At 39.5% G+C, this 20,722-nt stretch overlaps 2 protein-coding genes across 2 annotated transcripts; one reads left to right on the top strand and one right to left on the bottom strand.

Annotated features, from left to right (window-relative positions):
• The first annotated feature begins 590 nt into the window (after positions 1 to 590).
• Positions 591 to 20,210, top strand: LOC106740568 (soluble guanylate cyclase 89Db-like). Its single transcript, XM_014611746.1, has 18 exons — positions 591 to 632; positions 3,664 to 3,863; positions 4,756 to 4,949; positions 5,143 to 5,276; positions 5,629 to 5,865; positions 6,012 to 6,214; positions 6,287 to 6,394; positions 6,685 to 6,853; positions 6,934 to 7,077; positions 7,574 to 7,727; positions 7,907 to 8,016; positions 8,287 to 8,376; positions 16,771 to 16,936; positions 18,199 to 18,358; positions 18,486 to 18,691; positions 18,888 to 19,096; positions 19,535 to 19,592; positions 19,891 to 20,210. The coding sequence occupies exons 1-18, from the start codon at positions 591 to 593 to the stop codon at positions 20,022 to 20,024; spliced, it is 2,718 nt and encodes a 905-aa protein (XP_014467232.1). The 3' UTR covers positions 20,025 to 20,210.
• LOC106740573 (trypsin-1-like) lies at positions 9,400 to 11,559 on the bottom strand. The gene is made up of 7 exons (XM_014611750.1): positions 11,491 to 11,559; positions 11,138 to 11,309; positions 10,498 to 10,660; positions 10,204 to 10,412; positions 9,821 to 10,023; positions 9,676 to 9,730; positions 9,400 to 9,515 (listed from the first exon to the last, which is right to left on the bottom strand). The coding sequence occupies exons 1-7, from the start codon at positions 11,557 to 11,559 to the stop codon at positions 9,400 to 9,402; spliced, it is 987 nt and encodes a 328-aa protein (XP_014467236.1).
• Positions 20,211 to 20,722: the final 512 nt, after the last annotated feature.

Raw genomic sequence — 20,722 nt, forward strand, 5'->3', positions numbered from 1 at the left:
GCCATCGTGTATTTTTACCGGCAGGAGAAAGAGGAAGGACTAGAGGAACTTGAAAAGGGAAAAACCGTTTTAAAACAACTCTCGATTCTGTCTCCCTATCCTCGTTCTTTTCTTTATGCTGAAACTTCCCCGATCAAATTATACAAATTTCCCCCGGAAGCGTTTATATCGCCGGGAGCATTCAGGTGCGAAAGCCTCCGGAACAGCGATGAAGTCTGCGCACGCACCACGTAGATCTTGCCGACCCATCCTTGCTAGGTTGAGTAACCCACCGGCCACAGTCGAAACTCGATCTTCCGCGCCATTCAGCGAACTTGACTTCCCTCTCTTCGCTGTGCGCCGGGGGAGGTCTAACGTTCAAATGACACCGGGTACCAGGCGTCTACCCCGATGACGCGGGACACTTGTCTTCCGAGCGTCGCGATAGCGCTGGGGCGGGCTTCGTGAGACGGGTTGATGCGGAGGGTTTTCCGTTTTGCTGTGAAATTGCGAGGGGGATCTTCTCATAAGACAGCCGGCGGGGTGCTTCCGTGATCTAATTAACGGATCCTTAGATAAGTGGAACAAAATACGCGAACGCGTTGATCAAGATGTACGGGATGCTGCTGGAAAGTGTGCAATACTTCGTGCAGGTTGGTAAAGTGTGAACAAATTGAAAATACGGCAATGTGTATTCGGTTAACTTGGGACACGCATCTCGCTTACACGATGTGCACACGAGGGATAATTTGTTTTTTTTTCGAATTGACACTTTCTTTCTCCTTCTTTCGCTTCACTATTCGGTAAGTAATTATTCTCTGCATTCGTGGTACACAAAGCTCTGCTTGAATTTTGTACATTTTCTTCGACGATAAATAATAACCGCGAAGATTATGTTTTGTAATTAATGTAATTGAATGATGTTTTCGAAGGAAAGTCGATTGACGTTTCAGCGATTTGTAGATTAAGAGACATCAATTGTGTCAATCGATCATTTTCATTGACATCGTACACCATCCGACGTTACTCTAAGAAAGCAGACTAATAATATAGAATATCGGTGTACAAATACACAAAAAAATTGTTGAAACTTCAAAAATAATTCGTGAAATTGTTAAATATGTAGTAAATATATATTTTTCCCCGACGAGATATTATAAATATTCTCCATAATAAGAAATTAAAATAGCCAAAGAGGAGATTGGAAAAGTTGTTGCGATACGAGTTAGTGTACTTTTTCCTACCTAATTCTTATTATGTATAACACGGCTCACACAAGTTTCACAGGATAATAGCGGCGCAGCTGTTGCTAGAAATATATATATATATATATTCGATCCTAGGAGTTTGCGTTGCGGATGCTGCGCTGATGAAAGCACGTGAACGCGACAACTTGTACAATTGCATTCAGAAATATCCGAGGCGCCTGTTTCTTTTATTTGATAGTTCGTGCAGTTTTCTCTTTCTCCCTCTTCTCTTTCCTTTGTTAACAATGTTGAGCTTAGAAGTCTTCCCCGGAGTCGTCCCACGCGTTAACGCGAGCGAAATACGATCTATTCTTTTTTGGGCCACAGGACATTTATCTTCTGGCGGCGCTGATTTTAATAAAATCCATTTGAGCTCCCTTTTTCGCCGACGGGTAGCTGATGATTTTTTAAGAAAAAAGCGTCTAACGACGAGAAAAAGCGTTCGTCATGAGCGGAGAAACGTTCGTTGCGCAAGTTCGGGCCGCAAATGTTACAGGTGAAATATTTGTAACGCGACAGCGAATTTCGCGAGATTCAAAATTAATTGCACGTTCGTTAGTACCCACTTCAATGAATCGTACGTATCGAAAGGGGCATTCAATTGCCAAGTGGAATTAACACGGCGAATAGGTTTATCTTAAACTTCCAACTGTAATTTACATCCCGGACTGTCTTTCGGTAGAGATAACGGGCAAAATTAAACTCGTCGATCCACAGCGTGTTCAATTTCCCACGATAACGCTAAGGTAGACAGCACAATTTATTGGCTCTTTCCCGATAATTGCATATACATCTGCGATTACACACAGATGAGAGATCGAGCATTAATTAATAACTTGGATGAAGTCATTATCGAAAGTAACGGGGAAGATTCCATTATATAGATTATAATCAAAATCTACAATCTTAATTTCGATGCCAGTCTTAACATATGATACCGGATCGTTACTTGGCACTTCTAACGCAAACACAACCAATTGCTGATCAAATAGAGGGTTCTGTCGCCTTTACTCTCGCAGAAGTGTAATTTAGGAAAGGATACAAATATTGGACTTCGCGACAGTTGCGCGCAATAAGGTTTTAATAGATACAACATAACTGTGTAATATTAATTTGACATTCATCCTCTAATATATGTATTCAATTTACAATACACTTTGATTCAGGAAATAAATTTCACATGAAAATGACAGACGTGCAATGAATTAAACTCGTTACACGTTTCCACTTTAGTTTGTTCAAGTTATTGAACGAAGTTATTGAATACATTGAGATTACAAAATATGTCATCTTATTGCGTTTATGTAACGTTGAGTTATTTCAATTATTCTAATAACATCAGTAATATTGTCAGAAGAATTTGAAAAATCTTAAGAATGGTTCTTTGTTTCGTTACATTCTTGCGTTGTCTCATATTAATCCAGGCACTTGTAACGTGTGTCACGTACTCGTCGAAGGAAACGCTTCGTAGATATGTAATAAACGAGGTGCTTGAATATGTATGAAAATTTAAAGACTTCCTCTTAACTCGATACCTTAATTGTACGCGGTTTTAAAAATAGCATCATTCGATCAGCACGTAAGGACGATTACTGATTTGTTTTGATAATGTCTTGCTTATATTTTTCTCGCTTCCTCTTCTATCTCTCTTTCTCTTTCTCTCCCTCTTCCTTTAATATATTACGCTCCATGTTGATAGTCGCATAATATAAGAATATTTGCCGATTTTAACATGTTATAATCTATGCACATATTTACATAAATTAACAAGTTGGTAGTTTTTATCAATTTCGCTTATTGCGTATGCTTTTCGTGAAAACTTTTACAAAGGTCAGTTTAACGATAATCTGTCGGATACCGATTAAACCTTCAAACGTATATTTTTATAAAAAAAAGAACGAATTTCTGAACAACTAACATATACAACTATAATCGTTCGTCCGAACACTTCTGCACATTTGCGTGTTCATTTGCGATATAGTTCTTAAGAGCTTTCCTTATTAAAGGGCACATATTCTGTTCCGTGGTCTCTTCTCTTAGAGAGCAAAAGAAGCATTTACTGGCCTACAGAGACCAGTGAATGGCTCGATTATCCGTATCGATTTATAATAGACCCCTATGAAACTTATTGTCCGGCACGTAATCAAGATATTGCATGAACGTTTTCCTGTAACATGTAATATTTTATATCCAATGTATATTTCTCATATTTGCGTTGAATTTCGTTTTATCTGATTTGTTTTGTTGAAATGCAAAATTCAAATTACGTTTCTGTATGACAAATATTGAGTTTGTACATATACATCCATATCGTTTCTAACATGACAGATTTTAATGTATTTCCTTTCTCTCTCTTTCTGTCTCTCCGAGATATGTCACCTGTAATAAATCGATAGAGAGAATATCGACGTAGTGATTTAAAAATATCTTTTTACAGTTAGAATTCGGCGAAGAGATATGGTGTCACATTCTGGAGAAAGCTGATTGCAAACACATGGTTTTTAATACCAGACAGTCATACTCGGACGAACTGATGACTAATTTGGCCGCTTCTCTCGCCACGTACACTGGCGATTCCATGGATAATGTTATGCAATTTTTCGGCAGGTGCTTCGTTAGATATTTCAGTAATTTAGGGTGAGTTTTCTATAATGTAGAAAACAGCGGAAACATCCTGTTTATATTGTTAATAATAAAAATTCACCATATTACTCCCTACGGATAGTAAAATAAGCAACAATGATGATCGATTGTTCTCACCCACTATGTCCCATCAATTTTGTTTTAGATACATTCGTGGTTTTTACGATCAATTTTACGTACACTTCTTGGAATATCACTAACTGCCATCGGAAACATAATCGTTAAATGTACGTGTCTGTTGAATCGATTACAAGCAATGTATAATTAATGTGCCATCGTAAAATTTTTCCGACGGTCAACCTGCTAAACAAACTGTTCTTTTATTCATATCGTTGAGAAATTATAAATAATATACTATTTATTATCGCTTACTTTTATCGAATAAGAATCTAGCGGCTACTTCGGATCAATTTTTTTAAATTTTTTATGCAAATAATTATTTTATGACATGTACGAAATAAGATCTTCCTGTCGTTAAAAATGTAGTTTCGGGGTTTTCAAAAATTATGGTTATACATTTATATCGCTAAAATCGTTATATCTCGTCGAGCTAAATGATTGAGCAGAAGTTCAGATTTCGTTCCCGAAATCTGAACGCGTCAGCTCTCTGCTTTCAATTACTCGTGCTTTATGAGCATGGGGGATTGAAACAGCAAAAAAATCGATATGTAATTTCAACATTAGTTCGTTTTGAAGAGCAAAAATGCTGAGTCATGCCCGTGAAATGTGTGTTTTATACGCATTTAACAATCGTTGAACGATCGTCTAATTATTTAATCATAATTGTTTACCCACGTGCATTCCTTGTATATTCGAAAGCGCTTGCGTATACGATTTACGTAAAAACTGGTAAAATTTACATTTCACGCGTGGTTTATTTTATTAGGTACGATTGCACCATAAAAGCAACTGGTCGCTATTTTTGCGACTTTCTGCAAAGCGTTGACAACATTCACATGCAAATGAGATTCACTTATCCGAAGATGAAAAGTCCTTCCATGTACACCACACACGTGGATCCACAGGGAGTCGTTCTAGTTTATAGAAGTACTCGACAAGGTTTTACCCATTACCTCATGGGTAAGAATTGACTTTTTTTCTGACTTTTATCCCGTCGCATGATTTGCGGAAACATATTTTTGAGAACATTCCACTGGTGAAAACGAGATTGTATCATGAAATTTAATCCAATAATGAAACCGATAATAGATCCGATAATGAAAAATGAATAAACCTCCTCTTATAAAATATCGTTGACTTTGCTCTTTCGTAGGACAATTATTTCAAATAGCGAAGGACCTGTATGATACAGAGCTGGATATTAGAGTGCTAGAAAGCTCGAATAATATTCCAGGATCTCGAAACGTGATGGTTAAATTCCGCATTGATTTCGACAACCGTCAATACGTAAGTAGTGAATTTCACTCGAACTTAAATCTCCTTGTTATTTCTAACCAGAAAATTTAACGGAAAATCTCGATGATTTATTTTTACGTCGAACTTTCCATTGATCACGACTACGATGACCTTGATGATTTAATTTAATTCAATTTAATTTTAATTTATTGGATGTCTAAGCTAATATAAAGAAAGAAAATAATTGAGTACACTGAGTGAAATGAAGCAACCAAAAGGCGAGGCAACAGTTGCACAGCTGATTTTAATGCTTTATCTGAAAATTCATAATAATGAATTTTATTCATTTAACATTCAACTTTGATCGCTGCAATCTGTGCGTAACATTATTGGAAATCGTTAGATCGCAAAAAACAACCGAATGAAAACTCCGCTGGGTCGCGAACTGCCACCTATTTCCTGCACATTTTTCCTGCGTCTTTTTCCATTTGGCGTAGTGATGAGTAAGGAAATGCAAATTCTCGGAGCGGGTGATAAACTACTTCAAGCTTGGGGTGGTACCGCGTCCATCTTAAACAAGCACGTCACGGAAATCTTTAAATTGAGAAGACCCAAAGGAATTTCCTTTACGTGGGGCAACGTAAGTAATGTTTCTCGCCGAAACAACGTTACCTGGGATGTCATTTTTTCCTCTTACGATTTTGCGACTTAGAACACATATTATTTGCATATCCATAAATATGGAAAATAAATACGACGAACATATTTTTATCTTTACGCTTTCAGGTGATGTATTTGCATTCAGTGATATTCGAATTAGAACTCATCCGAGCGAACGATCATCACACCGCAATAAAATCGGCCGATGCACCGAGCACCAGCAGCGGTTTAGACAGGCGTGGTAGTCAAGGTGCACGAAGTATCCTGTTGAAAGGCCAAATGAGATATATCGAGGACATCAAGGCGATTATATTCCTCTGCAGCCCTCTGTAAGTCTCAGTACCTGTTTTAATTATATTTGCAACAGGTTCGTGATATTCACGATCCCCTTCATCCAACAGGATCAACAGTTTGGACGAACTTCTCAACATGGGTCTATATTTGAACGATCTGAATCCTCATGGTATGAGTAAAGAACTAGTGCTGGCAGGATGGCAACATTGCGGAAGGTATGACTCGTTGAGATTCCTCGAATCGCCAGGAATCATTTCATCTAAAATTTAGATTTCACGCAAACTTAGATTCTTAATCTCAAATTGACACAAGTAAAAATATTCCTCGCATACTTGGCCGCGCTGTTTATTATTGGGAATTTCATTTGCGATTTTTGTGTATATCATTGTGTATATCATGTTTACGTCTACAGAAAATTTAGCAAATTTTTGCACCTTCGTCGAAAATGCAGTTTACTCGCGATTTTTCGGTTTTCGTGCACGCAATTTGCGCCGTTTGTTCGAAGGTTGGAAATGATGTTCGAGAGGGCCGAGCAGAGATCGACAGAGCTGGAAGACAGTTACGCGTTGTTGGACCGTTGGAAAAACAAGAGCGACGAGCTATTATACTCCATGATCCCGCAAACCGTGGCGGATCGACTGCGAGCCGGGGCCAGTCCGTTAAGTACTTGCGAGGTACGCAAACAGACTCGAAAAATCCTCCGTCACTTCCCCGTAATTGGCAATCTGGTATTGAGGAACGCAATTATTCGCAGTCGTTCGATTCGATCACGGTTCTCTTCTGTGAATTATGCGACTTCGACTACTCGACCATCGAAGGAGCGATGGACATTGTGTCGTCCATGAACGCGGTTTTCTCCTGCTTCGACACGCTGATGGATCAGTTCAACGTGTACAAGGTAAGACCGATAAATTACATATTTCCCGCTGAAATCGCGAGGCGTTTCCCGATTCACTTTATGATATGCGATCCTCGAACAGAGTCTCGTCCCAAGCAAACAAATGATAAAACGTTTCGCCGCACTCGTGGCCACCGAGATAGCCCAACCCACAATCTTTTTCCATAAAATACGATTATTGCATGACACAGCGACGATCACGTTCACAAGTGCATGCACTAGGGATGTACGGAGGAGCATAAAGTATCGATATTTTATTTGGATATCGATAACGGTATACAAATTGTGCTTTGGTTTGAAAGTGGGCCGAATTCATTGATGTATCTTTATGCGCGCTACGATATTGAAAGTCAAAATATCGAACGTTGAATGAACGTGTGTCGATATTTCAAAACATCGATACGAACATTCTTAGATCGGAACATCCCTAGCGTGCACCTGTGCAAGTATATGTTGTACATTGCATTTACGGATCACGACGAATCTGTCGTAACAGGTGGAGACTGTGGGTCGCGTGTACATGGCAGCCGGTGGCGCGCCAGACAGAAATGAAAATCATGCGCAGAACATTGCCGATGTTTCTCTGCAGCTTATCGAGCACGTTCGGTCCCTCAAATTACCCTCCGGGCTCGACATCCGGATCCGTATAGGTAACCGAGTAGCCGTGGTCGTTCAACTTTCGAATAAAGTTTCCGCTCGTGACTCTCGAGAATTCCCTCTTCGTTCGTCTCTCGACGCGCGCGGAAAACTTTATTTTTTCTCCCGGAGAACCGTGATTGTCGATCGTGTAAACCCAGCCGTGAAATAACAGAATTTTGCGACGCTACAGGAATTCATTCCGGGCCAGCGGTCGCCGGCGTGGTCGGCATCAAGGTGCCGAGATACTGTTTCTTCGGTGATACCGTTAACACGGCTTCCAGAATGCAAACCACTAGTCTGGTAACCGAGTTTTTTCACTTTTACGTAACACGTAGCGCCACACACACACATATACCAATGTACACTATCCATGATTTTTTAAGTCTAGAGATTTGTCGACTCGATTTTTATTTTTTTCTGTATATAATAAAAAACACAAACTTCACATTTGCGCGATATATAGTCTCATACGTTTAAATCAAGATAGTCTTTTAAAATTAACGACTAGCATGCGTCAAATTGTACAGAGAATTTGTCTTCATAACTGATTTATTGAATTTCATGATGTAGCCAGGAAAGGTCCACATTTCTTCCAGCACCAAAGCGCTGTTACCTGAAGGTCGTTATCATACAGAATCACGTGGCGTTGTGTGGGTCAAGGTTTGTATTATAAAAATGTTCACACACTAATTGCCGGTATTCTGTATTACGTACGATAACGTTGTTTATGATTTATCACACAAAGGGAAAAGGGGACATGGAAACGTACTGGTTGCAGTGTGCGATAAATGATGAAGCGAAAGAAGAGATCGGCTCGTCCAATGACGAAGACGCGCTAGTCGAAGGTCTTCTAGTCACTGATATATAAGACTCACACATAGGACTTGAATAAAATTAAAAATTGAATAAAATAAAATTCGCGTAAAACAATTTCCACAAAAACAACAGTGTATATTTTATTGAAAAGATTCTCAAAATAGCGTCAAAATTCGATTAGTATATAATAAATAACTACTACCGAATATATTCAAGTCTTGATCATGTAATGGACAAAATCGCTTAAATTTCAGGAGGAAAAAAAGATGTTGAAAAATATTTATTTATATTTATACAATCACATTTAAATCACATTTAAATCGACCTCAAATCGATCGACCCACATCAATAACAAAAAAATATATTTTATTTTGTCATCTGTTCACCGTGTAATGCAAACAGCGTTAATGCAATGGTCGAAATGTACGTAAGTTTTCACCGAAATTCCACGTCGTCCGATTGAAATGAGTAGAGAAAGTCTCACGACTTTCCTCCTCTGTGTACATTCTATATCGGGAACCTCGACTGGACAACGGAGAGGGAGCAAAGTGCGTGCCTTAAGTTTAAAGTATCACCGTCTGCGTGTAATATTCGTGTACGCCAGGTATATGATAAAAGCAAAGAGCGCGCATTGTGTTACATACACGCGTACAAGATCGTGCAAAATATTGTAAAGACGAATAAATAACGTGTCTTAAATAATCAACATCTCGCGATGTACATTTTTCGATCGAGCGATGCGGCGCGATCTCCATCATTGTCGATTAGATGTGCTAGTTAATTCGACAAAAATCATTGTGACCCGTGTAATTAATTAAAGTAAAATAAAATAAATACGTCAGTCTATAAATCAACGTAATATTATTATCAACAGTAACAAGCGTCCTCCGTGTTGCGCTTGATCCACGTCAGGTATCGATTCGTTCTGCTATAAACCCCGGGGTAACCAGCCTGCGCACACCCTTCACCCCAAGATACCACTCCTGGAAAATTGAAGAATTTTTCTCCGTAAACCCTCTCGTTTAGCTCGCCTCGCGAACGAAGCGTCGGCTTGCGCGCGAGTGTGCTCTTACATCCGACAACTTTGCGAGCTCCGCGCGTATGTGTCGCGCAAATTAGATAATATGCGCAATTTGGACTCACCGACTATCTGGTGAACGCCGTTTTCCTCCACGTGTAATGGACCGCCGCTGTCTCCCTGCAACGTGAAAATCCACGTCATCATTCGTTCCACGCGAATATTTACAATCCTAGTAATTTACAATCCAGCGTGACTCTCGCCGCCCACCTGGCAGGAATCTTTGCCGCCCTCCTTGTAGCCGGCGCACAGCATATTATCCGTGATCCTGCGCGACGGATAATTCATAGAACGGCACTCGGCATTCGAGATAATAGGAACGATCACTTCCTGCAAGGTCTGCGAAACCGACCCGGATTCCATGATCGCGCCCCATCCGGTCACGATTCCTTTCGAACCGGCGAAGGTTTTCCCTGAAAGTAAACGATTGATACGTAATTCATTCGTGGTTACTATTCTAAAAATAATTCAATATATAATATGTTACATACGCTTTCACTACTTAAACTAACAGTTTTCATGAGCTAAAAACCGTAAAATATTTCTGTAAAGTATTAATTAATTTTCATAAAATCATCGCTGTTTGAACTAACCTGCTTCCGGCAGACAGACAGGTCGCATCGTACCCTGGAATTTGATTGGATCTTTTAGCTTAATGAGCGCAATATCATTGTTGTAGTTCAGAGTGGAGTAACCGCTATGCTTGATCGTATCCTCCACTTTGTATTCCTGTATTTCGCTCTCAGTGGTCGAATTCCTGTCATGTTCTAATAGTCGAATAACCATGTGACTCGGATTGAATCTGTGAAGAAGGGGAATTTTCGATCGTATATTGCTCTTAGAGGTTTATTTCGCATGTTCGAAGACGCCGTGAAGCCGACAATCACCTGTTGACGCAGTGGGCAGCAGTTAGCAGATATATCGAGTTTATGACCGAAGCACCGCAATAAAACTGTCCCCTATATAACATCAGGGCCATCCAAGGATAATGATTGACTTGGGTCTCGACTCCTCCAACAATACGATTCTGTTTGTTTACCAAACCGCAGGCTGTAAATAATGGATTAATATCTTATTACTTCGTACCTCCAATTATATGTTCCTTTCCTCTGATAATGTTCAGCCGAAATTAATGTTTTTTTCGCGATGTTCACACAGAAATAAAATAGTTTAAATCAATAATAAATATTCTCATATATAAGTAAGAATATTATAATATTCTTAGAAAATTTTTATTCTTGAATTGAGTGCAAGTAATACATCTCTATACAAATGCAATTCAATCAAGACTAAAAATCTTCTAAGAAGATAATATATTTTTACTTATATATACATAAAAATATGAGTCTTGAAATTATATTAATTTTTCTTTCTTGTAATTATGGCTTAATAATGTCGCTAGTACTTAAGAAAATAGTAACCGATAAATATTTGGAGTTTATAGTGTTCTGTCATCAATGATCATGTTTTGCTATTAAATGTGTAATGTACGTGCAAATATAGGAAAGTAACAAATGTCAAACTTACTGCATTTCGGACACGTTGCTGGATCTACTGGTTGCGACGGTTGAACGACAGTTGGTGGCTTTGGTCCCACAACGTCATACAACCACTCTAACAGTCCTTTGTCATCCTCGGCCGATGCGGTTTTATTCGCGCTGTTCGAGATCTGCTCCTCCGCGCGTGACGTTGAATTCGACTGCAATTGTTATTCAAGACATTTCTCTTTTACTTACGTTCGAGGTATCTATGTTAAACCGAGTATATATCGCGTTCTCGCGTTGCTGAGGCTGATCTCGAAAAATGCATCCATAATTTTAGGCACGCGCGTAAAAACAGTTTTTTATTAAATGCATGTTAACGAAATAGTAACGGTATACCTTATTGTCAATAACGGCCGGTCTCGCAAGCGCGGTGAAGGCTAATAACAACGTAAATCGAATCAACATGACACACGTTGCAAGGATACAACACTGAAAACACACCGCCGCGTTTCTCTGTTTCGCCGAGGGAAGTATTAATTCGAACTGATCCACAGCACTTCCTGCCGCGGCAACATACACTTTCGCACAAGTCGATTCTGTGTCACGGTGTCTTTATTTATACGGAATAGCGGACGGACGGGTGGCAGGAGTGAAAATTTAGGCTAGCGGTATGCAAATTTTATCGCGAATAAACCGCGTTGTGAGCATACGAGAGGTCCAATAAACCTACTACCAGTTCGCCGAAGATGGTGCGTCCTGCTCGGACAATCCCTCCTTCCTCTTTCCCCCGTGATTTCTCTTCCCGTTATAAAAAAAGGGCAAAAGCGAACGTCCCAGTTAAAAGCAATGCGTTAGAAGTGCCACTCGCGAAAAGCTCATATGGAAATAGTTGCACAAACAAAAAATATGTCACACATTATTCCATTTAACTCATCATTTATTTAATATTACAACAATATTTTTTTAGAGGATGCAGAGATTTATTTTAATCGAAAAATGCATTAAAAAAATAGATTTCAAAAAAATAGATTTCTATAATATGAAAAAATTTTTTTCTCAGTGCATATACGTATCTCTTTCCCTCTAAGACGTACCTTCGTAAGAATCATCGCTAAAATCATATCTCTTTAAAACTTCTTTATTGATGTTCCCGAGAATTAAAAAAATGCGCGTTTCCCCTCTATTATAGGATATCTGTTGTTCTCGAGCACACACAAAAAAGTAAATGTCAAGTTAGCACGAATGTGTTCAATAGACTTAATAGACAGATCATCGAGAAGGTCGAGATTTAGTCGAGGGATACGATTGCGCCAATCACGTCTCCGATAAAGTTACATTACATACTACTAAGCGAAAAGAAACTAATACTTTTCGTACATGTATAAGGCTTACATGCCGGCACATGAATATTGAACGGCATGTATTATACATCTCACTTTTGAATCTCCGATGTGTTCGAGAGAGTTTAACGATTCCCACGATGATTTCGCACATTCGACTTGCCTTAAAACGCAAAGAAGCAGCTCAAATCTTCGGTGACACGTTGCGTAAGCGTGTCACGTTACATAGACATTCACGAAATTTCTCACAAAAGGGACGACACATGTGGGCACATTTCGGACGGCTCTTCGTCCTCCTCTTCGTCGTTATTATTTTTACACATTTTCTCCCTCTTTCTTCCTCGCTCTTTTTCTCTGGCCCGACTTATCGTGGCTTCGATTATTGCTAAGCAAGCGAGATAAGATTGCGGCAAGGCGAGAGATTGTATACCAGCTGTAACCTGTGACAGTGGGTCAAGGTATATAGGTCACGAGACCCTCATGCGGGCGAGACGCGCATCGCCTTATTGTGTCGCCGATGTGTGTCTAGCTTTATCAGAAGCCTTGCTTTATTTTGCGCATGTCTTCAGGGTCAGATCATATCCGCGATGTAATCTCTCTCCGCGAGTTCGTTATCACGGCTAATACAATGACACGTAAAACCCTAGGAAGTAACGTAAGGTCGCGACGATGAGAGAGAAGTGCGAAAAGTTCTTGAAACACATTCAAGACCAGAAGACGTTTGGTAATTATACGTCTGGCCGGTTCACGAAACGAGAGGACGAGACACGGAAGGAAAGGTGAGTACAGCGAAATATATATTTTAACCAGAGGCACGCGCGCGACAAATTTAATTAACGTCTGTGGCTAAAACATTGTCTGTGTCGTAACATCCCTAACATCGTGGCCCTCTACCATCAAGTAATCCAATTATATTCCCGTCTATATTTAGCCCTTTTTATCCTAATTTTTACAAGAAACGGCCATCATAAAACGGTTACGTGTTTTTCTCACGATATTGTTTATATAACTTACCATATTATATCTGTTGCCGCGTAATTAACGAAATAAGACGAATTAGCGAAAAATGCCCCTAACTATCCAGAATCCGCACACAGAAAAAGAATCAAATACATTATCCTCCCGTGTAATATTATTCGCACCAACTGTGTTGGGCTGTTATAGATTTTTCTATAAATTCAAAAAAAAATATTCAATCAGTAGAATTTTCAACAACATGCATAATTGGAGTAAATGCCTTGATTCAATTGCGATATCATTAAAATTAATATTTTAATTATTGAAACAATACATAACGTAGTTTTAATATTTGTCATTGAATCACGAAGATTTATTGTTATTATGATACTCCAATTTTATTGTTATTATTATTGTTGGAAATTTTATTGATTCAACAGCATTTTTTCCGTACAGCAACGGGACGTGAGACGCGATCGAAAAGTTAAATTCGAACGCTTCGTCTCGTTCGCAACTTTTGTAGTAGGCGTCAAGAAAAAGAAAGAGAGAGAGAGAAAGGGGAGAAAGAAAAACAATGCCTTTTGCCGTGGCCCGCCTGGAAGAACCGCAATTTTCACGCCGAATGAAGATTACAAGCGGGTCACATAATTTGCGGTGAAAGCGAAATTACCGGTGAGTTAATAAGTCGCTGTTGAAAAAAGTGAAACGATGTTTCTCTCGTGCTGATGAACGAGCGTGCGCAAATGCTAAATGACGCGGAACCAATTCGGATTTATATGCAGGAGAAATTGCGACATTTTTAATTGACCGCCTTATTGCGCGTCGCTCGCGTCGTTTCACACGTGCTCCGCCCGAGCCCTTTTCAACAACGTGTTTTCTCGCTACGATGCCATCGGCAAACCTTGATAAATCGAAGGCTTTATTACTCGCCGACTCATCGTGTCTTTACAACTGTAGTGAGCAAATGGCCCAAGGAAACGGTATACATTTTTTTTGCCGTCGTGGATTCGTTCTAACTCAACAAATTTGATAGTAAAGTTAAGCTGCAGCCACGTCGGCTCGATGGAAACCGCAACGACATCCGATGTACCGTCAAGCATCAAGAATTTCTGAGAAGATCCTAATAAAACATTCATTGGTTGACATATATTGAAATTGACAATTTTTCTCCCCCCGACTCTCTTTCCAAGATCTTCCACCTCGACATTATTCAATCTCTGCGAAACTGTGTTATCCTCTAACGAATATATGGATCAAATTTACTGTATAATAAATTTACCTGAAAATTTATCGTTGACGTATTTAATAAAAACAACGATGAAATAATTTATAAAATAATTAATAAACACAAAATTATTAAAACAGAGAGCTGCAAACTACTCATTTAAAGCGCACGGAGAAAATATTGTAGTAAAAATGATCACAAAATTCCGGTATAGTCCGGCATTACAAAATTTTTACTATAATACTTTCCCCATATATTACTGACTGACGAAAAGCCGGTGTGGCGTCGATTCGCGTACAGGGTCGAACGGTAAGTCCAATCAATTTCAATCGACTTTAACGTCGCGTTAGATGAATTTGCTTCGAGCAATACGCGGTCGCCGAGCTCATTATCGTACCCATGCCGCAATCTGGGCTCGCGCGCAAAAAGCTCACGCCACGAATCACTTTCTTCGGGAAGGGCTGCTCGATGAAAGTACGATTTCGCAGCGCGAAATTCACCGATGGAGATGAGAAATTCGTGGGACGACAGCTTGCGCGAGGCACAACAAGTGAAATCCCTTCGCCATTAGCCGCGCGTACGAGTTATCGGCGTCGATGTCCCATCATCATCATCATTATCACCATTCTCATCATCATCAACAACACCGTCGCCGCCGCCGCCGTCGTGCATCGCGACAATGAACCGGAGCGGCCGCGCGGTAACTTTCGCGCTCGTCGCTGACGAAATTGACATTGATCCAGTCTCGGTGGATCCCTGAAAGGAAGGATCGCCGCGGGAGAGGAGGTGTGGACCGGGTTGACATTGGAACGTTCGTGGTGGTCGATTGCGCCATACATCGTCGTACGTACGTATGTGTGCGCGCGCGTTACACCTCTCATTGTGCCGGCGGCGTGGCTATGTGCAGGTGAGACAACGGGCGCGTACACCGACCGAACGAACGGGTGATTTAAAGGCTGTCACATGCAACATCTGCCAATGCAAACGCACCACTCAAGGTTGACGATCCCCACCGAGCTGGGCTCCTTCATTAGTTATAATTTACTATAAAACGGCAAAACGGGCCGGGATACCTTTAGACTTTTCACGCCACGGGCGTAGGCGCGCGCACCGGCCCGAATCTCGCGGCTACGAATATACCAACTGGATTACCGAGCGTGGATTACCGGAAACCGCACTCACGAGGCATGGACGGCTACGCAACGACGATGAGATGCGTGCTCGCGCTCTTTCTATGCCTGAGCAGTTGCGCCTATGCGCTGCCACGCGTGGTGAGTTAAATGATCATTATTACGTGTGCCCACGTTCGCGAGAGGATAATAGCGGTAATGACCGCGCCACGGCGTTTTCTTCTTTTATCCGCGCTTCGGACGTCGGGTATCGTAATAGTGACAGTATCGAGTCGACAGAAGTGAAATGTCGATCGAGATTTTCGCACCTAAGCCAAGTTTCGATACACGGAGGAAACATTATAGTAGAAATTAATACCCAAGTTTATAATGCTGAATTATATGTGAATTTCTATTGAAATTATTACGTGTCTTGTAATCTTTAGTGGTATGCACATATGATATACATCATTAAAAATTTCAACGCATATCATTAAAAATTACAACGCACAACGTAACTTCAGTCGTAATTCCGGTATGGTTCAGCATTAAAAAATTTTGTGGTAATTTTTGCTAAAATATTAAAATAAAGATAAAGGTGAAGATACGACAAAATTAAATAGATTGAAATATATACAATTGAATTTTTCTTTGAAACACTTTTCTCGAACGCACTTACGTGACTATTAATTTAACAAAATGCAAATAGCACGAGTGAGTACGAAACGTAGTAGTAATTATTAATTAGTAATTATTATTAGTGTATGTACGGATTAACGAGTACATAAAGAAACTAAGAATTTGTTCGATCGTTCCTCGTAATCACTCTTTATCATACCCACTTTAAAGTGGAATTATCTCTAACCTTGTTTGAATATCTGTACTATATATCGAATTCAGTCAATTAGCATATCGCATCTTCATATCTCATGAATCATACCCGTGTAAAATCTATTTACTCATTAATACTAATTAGCTTTGCGTATTGAGAGCAAATTTTTTTCTCTTTTTCTCCTCTATATTACATCGAACAATTTTTTTCTAGATACTACGCAACAACATAAGGAATATTCCTGCTTCGAATGCTCAGGTGCACTACAATATCACAAATGCCGAGGTCGACAATCGTCCGGCGATAGACGAGGTTTCTTACGTTGATTTCGATTCCTCACCTACGTCCTCCTCAAGACCAGACGTCTGTAACGACTGTGGTGAGCAAACGTGTTTGAAAGATTGTATCATCTAATCGACACCTGCTTAACTAATCACTTAACTTATCGCAAAATTTTTCGTGCCTGCACGCCAAGATACACATGCGTGTTCCAATATTGATCTTCGATAGCTATCATGATCATAACTACTTGGACATTTCAAAAACATTGCTGTATGTATGTTTACACATATGCATATCGCTATAATTGAGTACAAATATCACGAGTGGTGGAGTAGAAAGCATAATGATATTATGAAGCCAGTTGCGAGAAGCAAAGCGATGACTAAGCAACCGGGTTTTCCGTCTATATCATTTCAAATAAGAATACCACAATCTCTAACACGCGATAGCGCGGATCAATCTGCACGGAATCTCATTTCGTCAGTGTATGATTCGCGGAGAAAGCCCTTCGAGACCGACTTTCTTAAGTCGAATCAGTGAAAATATCAATAATTGAATCAATGAAATAGTATTCTATCGATAATCAGTGAGTATCCACTAATTTTCAGTGGAAACTCTTTCATTTAGCTCTTTTGCCTAATACTGATTTTGACTAGTAAACGGTTCATTGAAAATCGCTGTTACGCGTCTTATAATAAAAATATATATACATATCGTATGTATTTAACTATATGTCTTATTTAGCGCAGTTTATATGGTAGCAGACTTAAAAATTCCGAGTTCAAACCCTATCAGGATAAGCGTGTTTTTCAAATACGATATAAATTATGACTATAGTGACTATAGTGCCGGGAAAAAAACATTCATGATCAAGCCATCTGCGTCAAAACATTTGTGTCAAAGCATGATGAGCCGAGCTCCTGCGTCATACCATTCAAACACGTAGACGCTAGTCTTCACCGTACGCCTGTTTCATCAAATTATAGGTCTCGATCGGCATTTTTTGAATTTTAAAATTTAAGAGCAGCACGTTGTCCCATTACGAGCATAATAATCTTATAAAAAATTCACCATTCAAAATGTACTACCTGTGACGACTGATGACGTGTAAACAAATTTTACGAGTAGTCGAGTGTTAATATTAAAAGTTCCCGCATGTATCCGAGAGATATCACTACTTGTTCGTTCGGGAAAAAATCAATCTCGGAACTTTTTAGACCGTGAAATAATTCGAAATAATGAAGTGTAATTTAACATTTAAAAATGTTTGGCGAAAATCGGTCATCGAAAATCGGTGACACATACTTGAGAATCTCTGGTCTAGATCGTGATACATGCGAATATGTCGATGCATTGCAGTTTGCGGGGTTGGCAGAAAAACGAGGATCGTCGGCGGCAACGTGACGAGCATCTACGAGTACCCCTGGTTGGTCAGTATGACGAAGAAAGGAATGTTTTACTGCGCTGGCAGCGTAATATCACGCAAGCACGTTCTTACAGCGGCCCACTGCTTAGAAGGGTACGTGCCGAACGGCCAGCATCGCGGATAATCGGATAATCGGAAAATAAATTTCCGGATATTTCGCCTTTGCTTTGTTACGACGAAACAGATGGCATTACGACGTCACCATTAAAATGATTTCCAGGTTCGACATTAAAACCATCAGACTCGTTTTGGCGGACAGCGACCGTCCATCGATAAGTAGCAACGCTATTGTGCGACGTATCAAATCCGCGACAATCCACGAGAACTTCCACGCTTACACATTCAACAATGACATCGCAATCATAGAGATGGATTACCCCGTGCCGGTGGACGGTATCGTTCGAACGGCTTGTCTACCCGAAGACAGTAAGTTATATTGCAGCTGTACAGCTATATTGTATCAGGAACATTAAGTGACTCGATTCTGCGTTCGTTTTCAAACTAAAATTTTGCCTGCCACACATCCTCGGGTAGGAAATTTCACCACGCTTCAATCCGCAATTCATCGATTAAAAATAATCTATCAGAAAAATGCTCATTGAAAATAATAAAATGATTACAGAAGCCATTGATTACACCGGCGCTATAGCCACGGTGGTTGGATGGGGTAGAACAGGTGAAACGAAACCGGTTAGTGACGAATTGCGAAAAGTCAATCTACCGATTTTGTCGCAAGAGGAATGCGATCAGGCTGGATACGGCAAAAATCGCATCACAGAAAATATGTTTTGCGCCGGCTACTTAGAAGGAGAGCGCGGAGACGCTTGTTTCGTAAGTTTCAACGGAAATGTGTGTAATCTATAAGTACAAAGTTTTAATCTTCGTATGAAGTTGCATGAAGTTGCCCGCGAGCATGGGAAAACATAATATACATGCAGTCACGCGACTTCGAAATTCCACCGAGTAACGCATTCTAGGAATAACGCATAACATCACGCATAGGTCATATAATACAAACATTCAATGCAGCGCAGATTAATTACTTCTTCGTAAATCATCTAAAAATTGATAAATACGGGAAGCAATATTTTAACGCTTACATATGTTTGATAACATATATGTTGAATATCGACATAAAATATTGAGATAACATTAACACAATATATTAAATTAACATACGAATATGTTAATAATTTTTTTTTCTAATTAAATAAAAATTTTAACATGAACCAATCTTAACACAAGTACAAAATATTTTTTATTGTGTAGGGTGACAGCGGCGGTCCACTTCACGTTAAAGGAAGTAACGCCCACCTCGAATTAATAGGTAATTATATGTGCATATAAAATAATTCACCGTTAATGTTAGAAATGAAATCTGAACGATGAGTTCGGTTCTGTTACTTATATTCGCATGTTACGATATTAATTGACCAATATTTTCCTTCCTTGTGTTTTCCTTTTTCCTGTTTTCCTTCTTTCTTTATTTTAAATATCACAGATATCTATCTATCTATCAGAGAATATCCTCTATATAATTAACTCGAAGATTTGCACTTTGATTAATCTTATCTGTAACAACATAGATTATAATTATTGCTAGTAAACGCAACGTATATGTTTAGGAATCATTTCATGGGGACGAGGCTGCTCCAGGCCAAATTTTCCAGGCATATATAGTAAATTAACAAATTACATCGGATGGATTAAAGATCACTTGGATGGCGAATGCGTTTGTCCTCCGCCGCACCGGCAATGAAGCCAAATTTCGTCTTCATACAAATGATGAATATAGATCATATAATAATTAGAGTAACAATGAATATTAAAATGGCATTAAGTTAAACCTCATGAAGAAGCGTTCTTCCGAATTCGCGTTAATCATAAGCACACGACGCCCATATTTCACTTAGTTGTATTGTTTTTGAATTGTCATAACATCATTCGCGTCATTAATTTATTACAGTTATCGATACACACAATACACGCTACATACGTCTAGTCTAATGTACATAATGAATGCATCCATCTATGTGCCGCATTAGTATGTGCGAATGCTTTGTTAAATAAAAACATCTTATACTAACGAGAAGACGATTAATCCTAATTCACTTATCGTGTCGCATTAGAGTTGTTAATAATTTATGTTAAACAGACGTGCGCGAATCTGTGCGAATTATTTCAAGATCATCTTGACTCTATTAACTCTTTAGCGGGCAGAAGAAGCAACCGAGAAAGTGAGAAGATTCAATTGAGCGAATGATATAGTATCTGACGTCGACCCTTTGACGTCGAGACCCTTCGAGGATACCAACGTTACGAATTAATCCGTGACATTATTCATTGTGTACATGTTACGTACGTAACGTACTGGACTTTCCGGGTACGATGCGTGCAATTAATAGCGACGTAACGCTACGAATGCTAACCAGTTTTAAATGACATCCTGAAGCATGT

The sequence above is a fragment of the Dinoponera quadriceps genome, unplaced genomic scaffold (genome assembly GCF_001313825.1).
Source record: "Dinoponera quadriceps isolate SergipeBrazil2010 unplaced genomic scaffold, ASM131382v1 scaffold520, whole genome shotgun sequence".
NCBI lineage: Eukaryota > Metazoa > Arthropoda > Insecta > Hymenoptera > Formicidae > Dinoponera > Dinoponera quadriceps.

Bases quoted from the DNA above. Each gene is read 5' to 3' on its own strand.
- LOC106740568 (XM_014611746.1), top strand. From the start codon at position 591: ATGTACGGGATGCTGCTGGAAAGTGTGCAATACTTCGTGCAG. The intron at 7,728-7,906 runs GTAACCGAGTAG...GCGACGCTACAG, and splicing joins CGACATCCGGATCCGTATAG to GAATTCATTCCGGGCCAGCG. The intron at 18,359-18,485 runs GTACGTGCCGAA...AATGATTTCCAG, and splicing joins GCGGCCCACTGCTTAGAAGG to GTTCGACATTAAAACCATCA.
- LOC106740573 (XM_014611750.1), bottom strand. From the start codon at position 11,559: ATGTTGATTCGATTTACGTTGTTATTAGCCTTCACCGCGCTTGCGAGA. The intron at 10,413-10,497 runs GTGATTGTCGGC...CCTTCTTCACAG, and splicing joins GCTGCCCACTGCGTCAACAG to ATTCAATCCGAGTCACATGG. The intron at 9,516-9,675 runs GTGAGTCCAAAT...TCAATTTTCCAG, and splicing joins CGGCGTTCACCAGATAGTCG to GAGTGGTATCTTGGGGTGAA.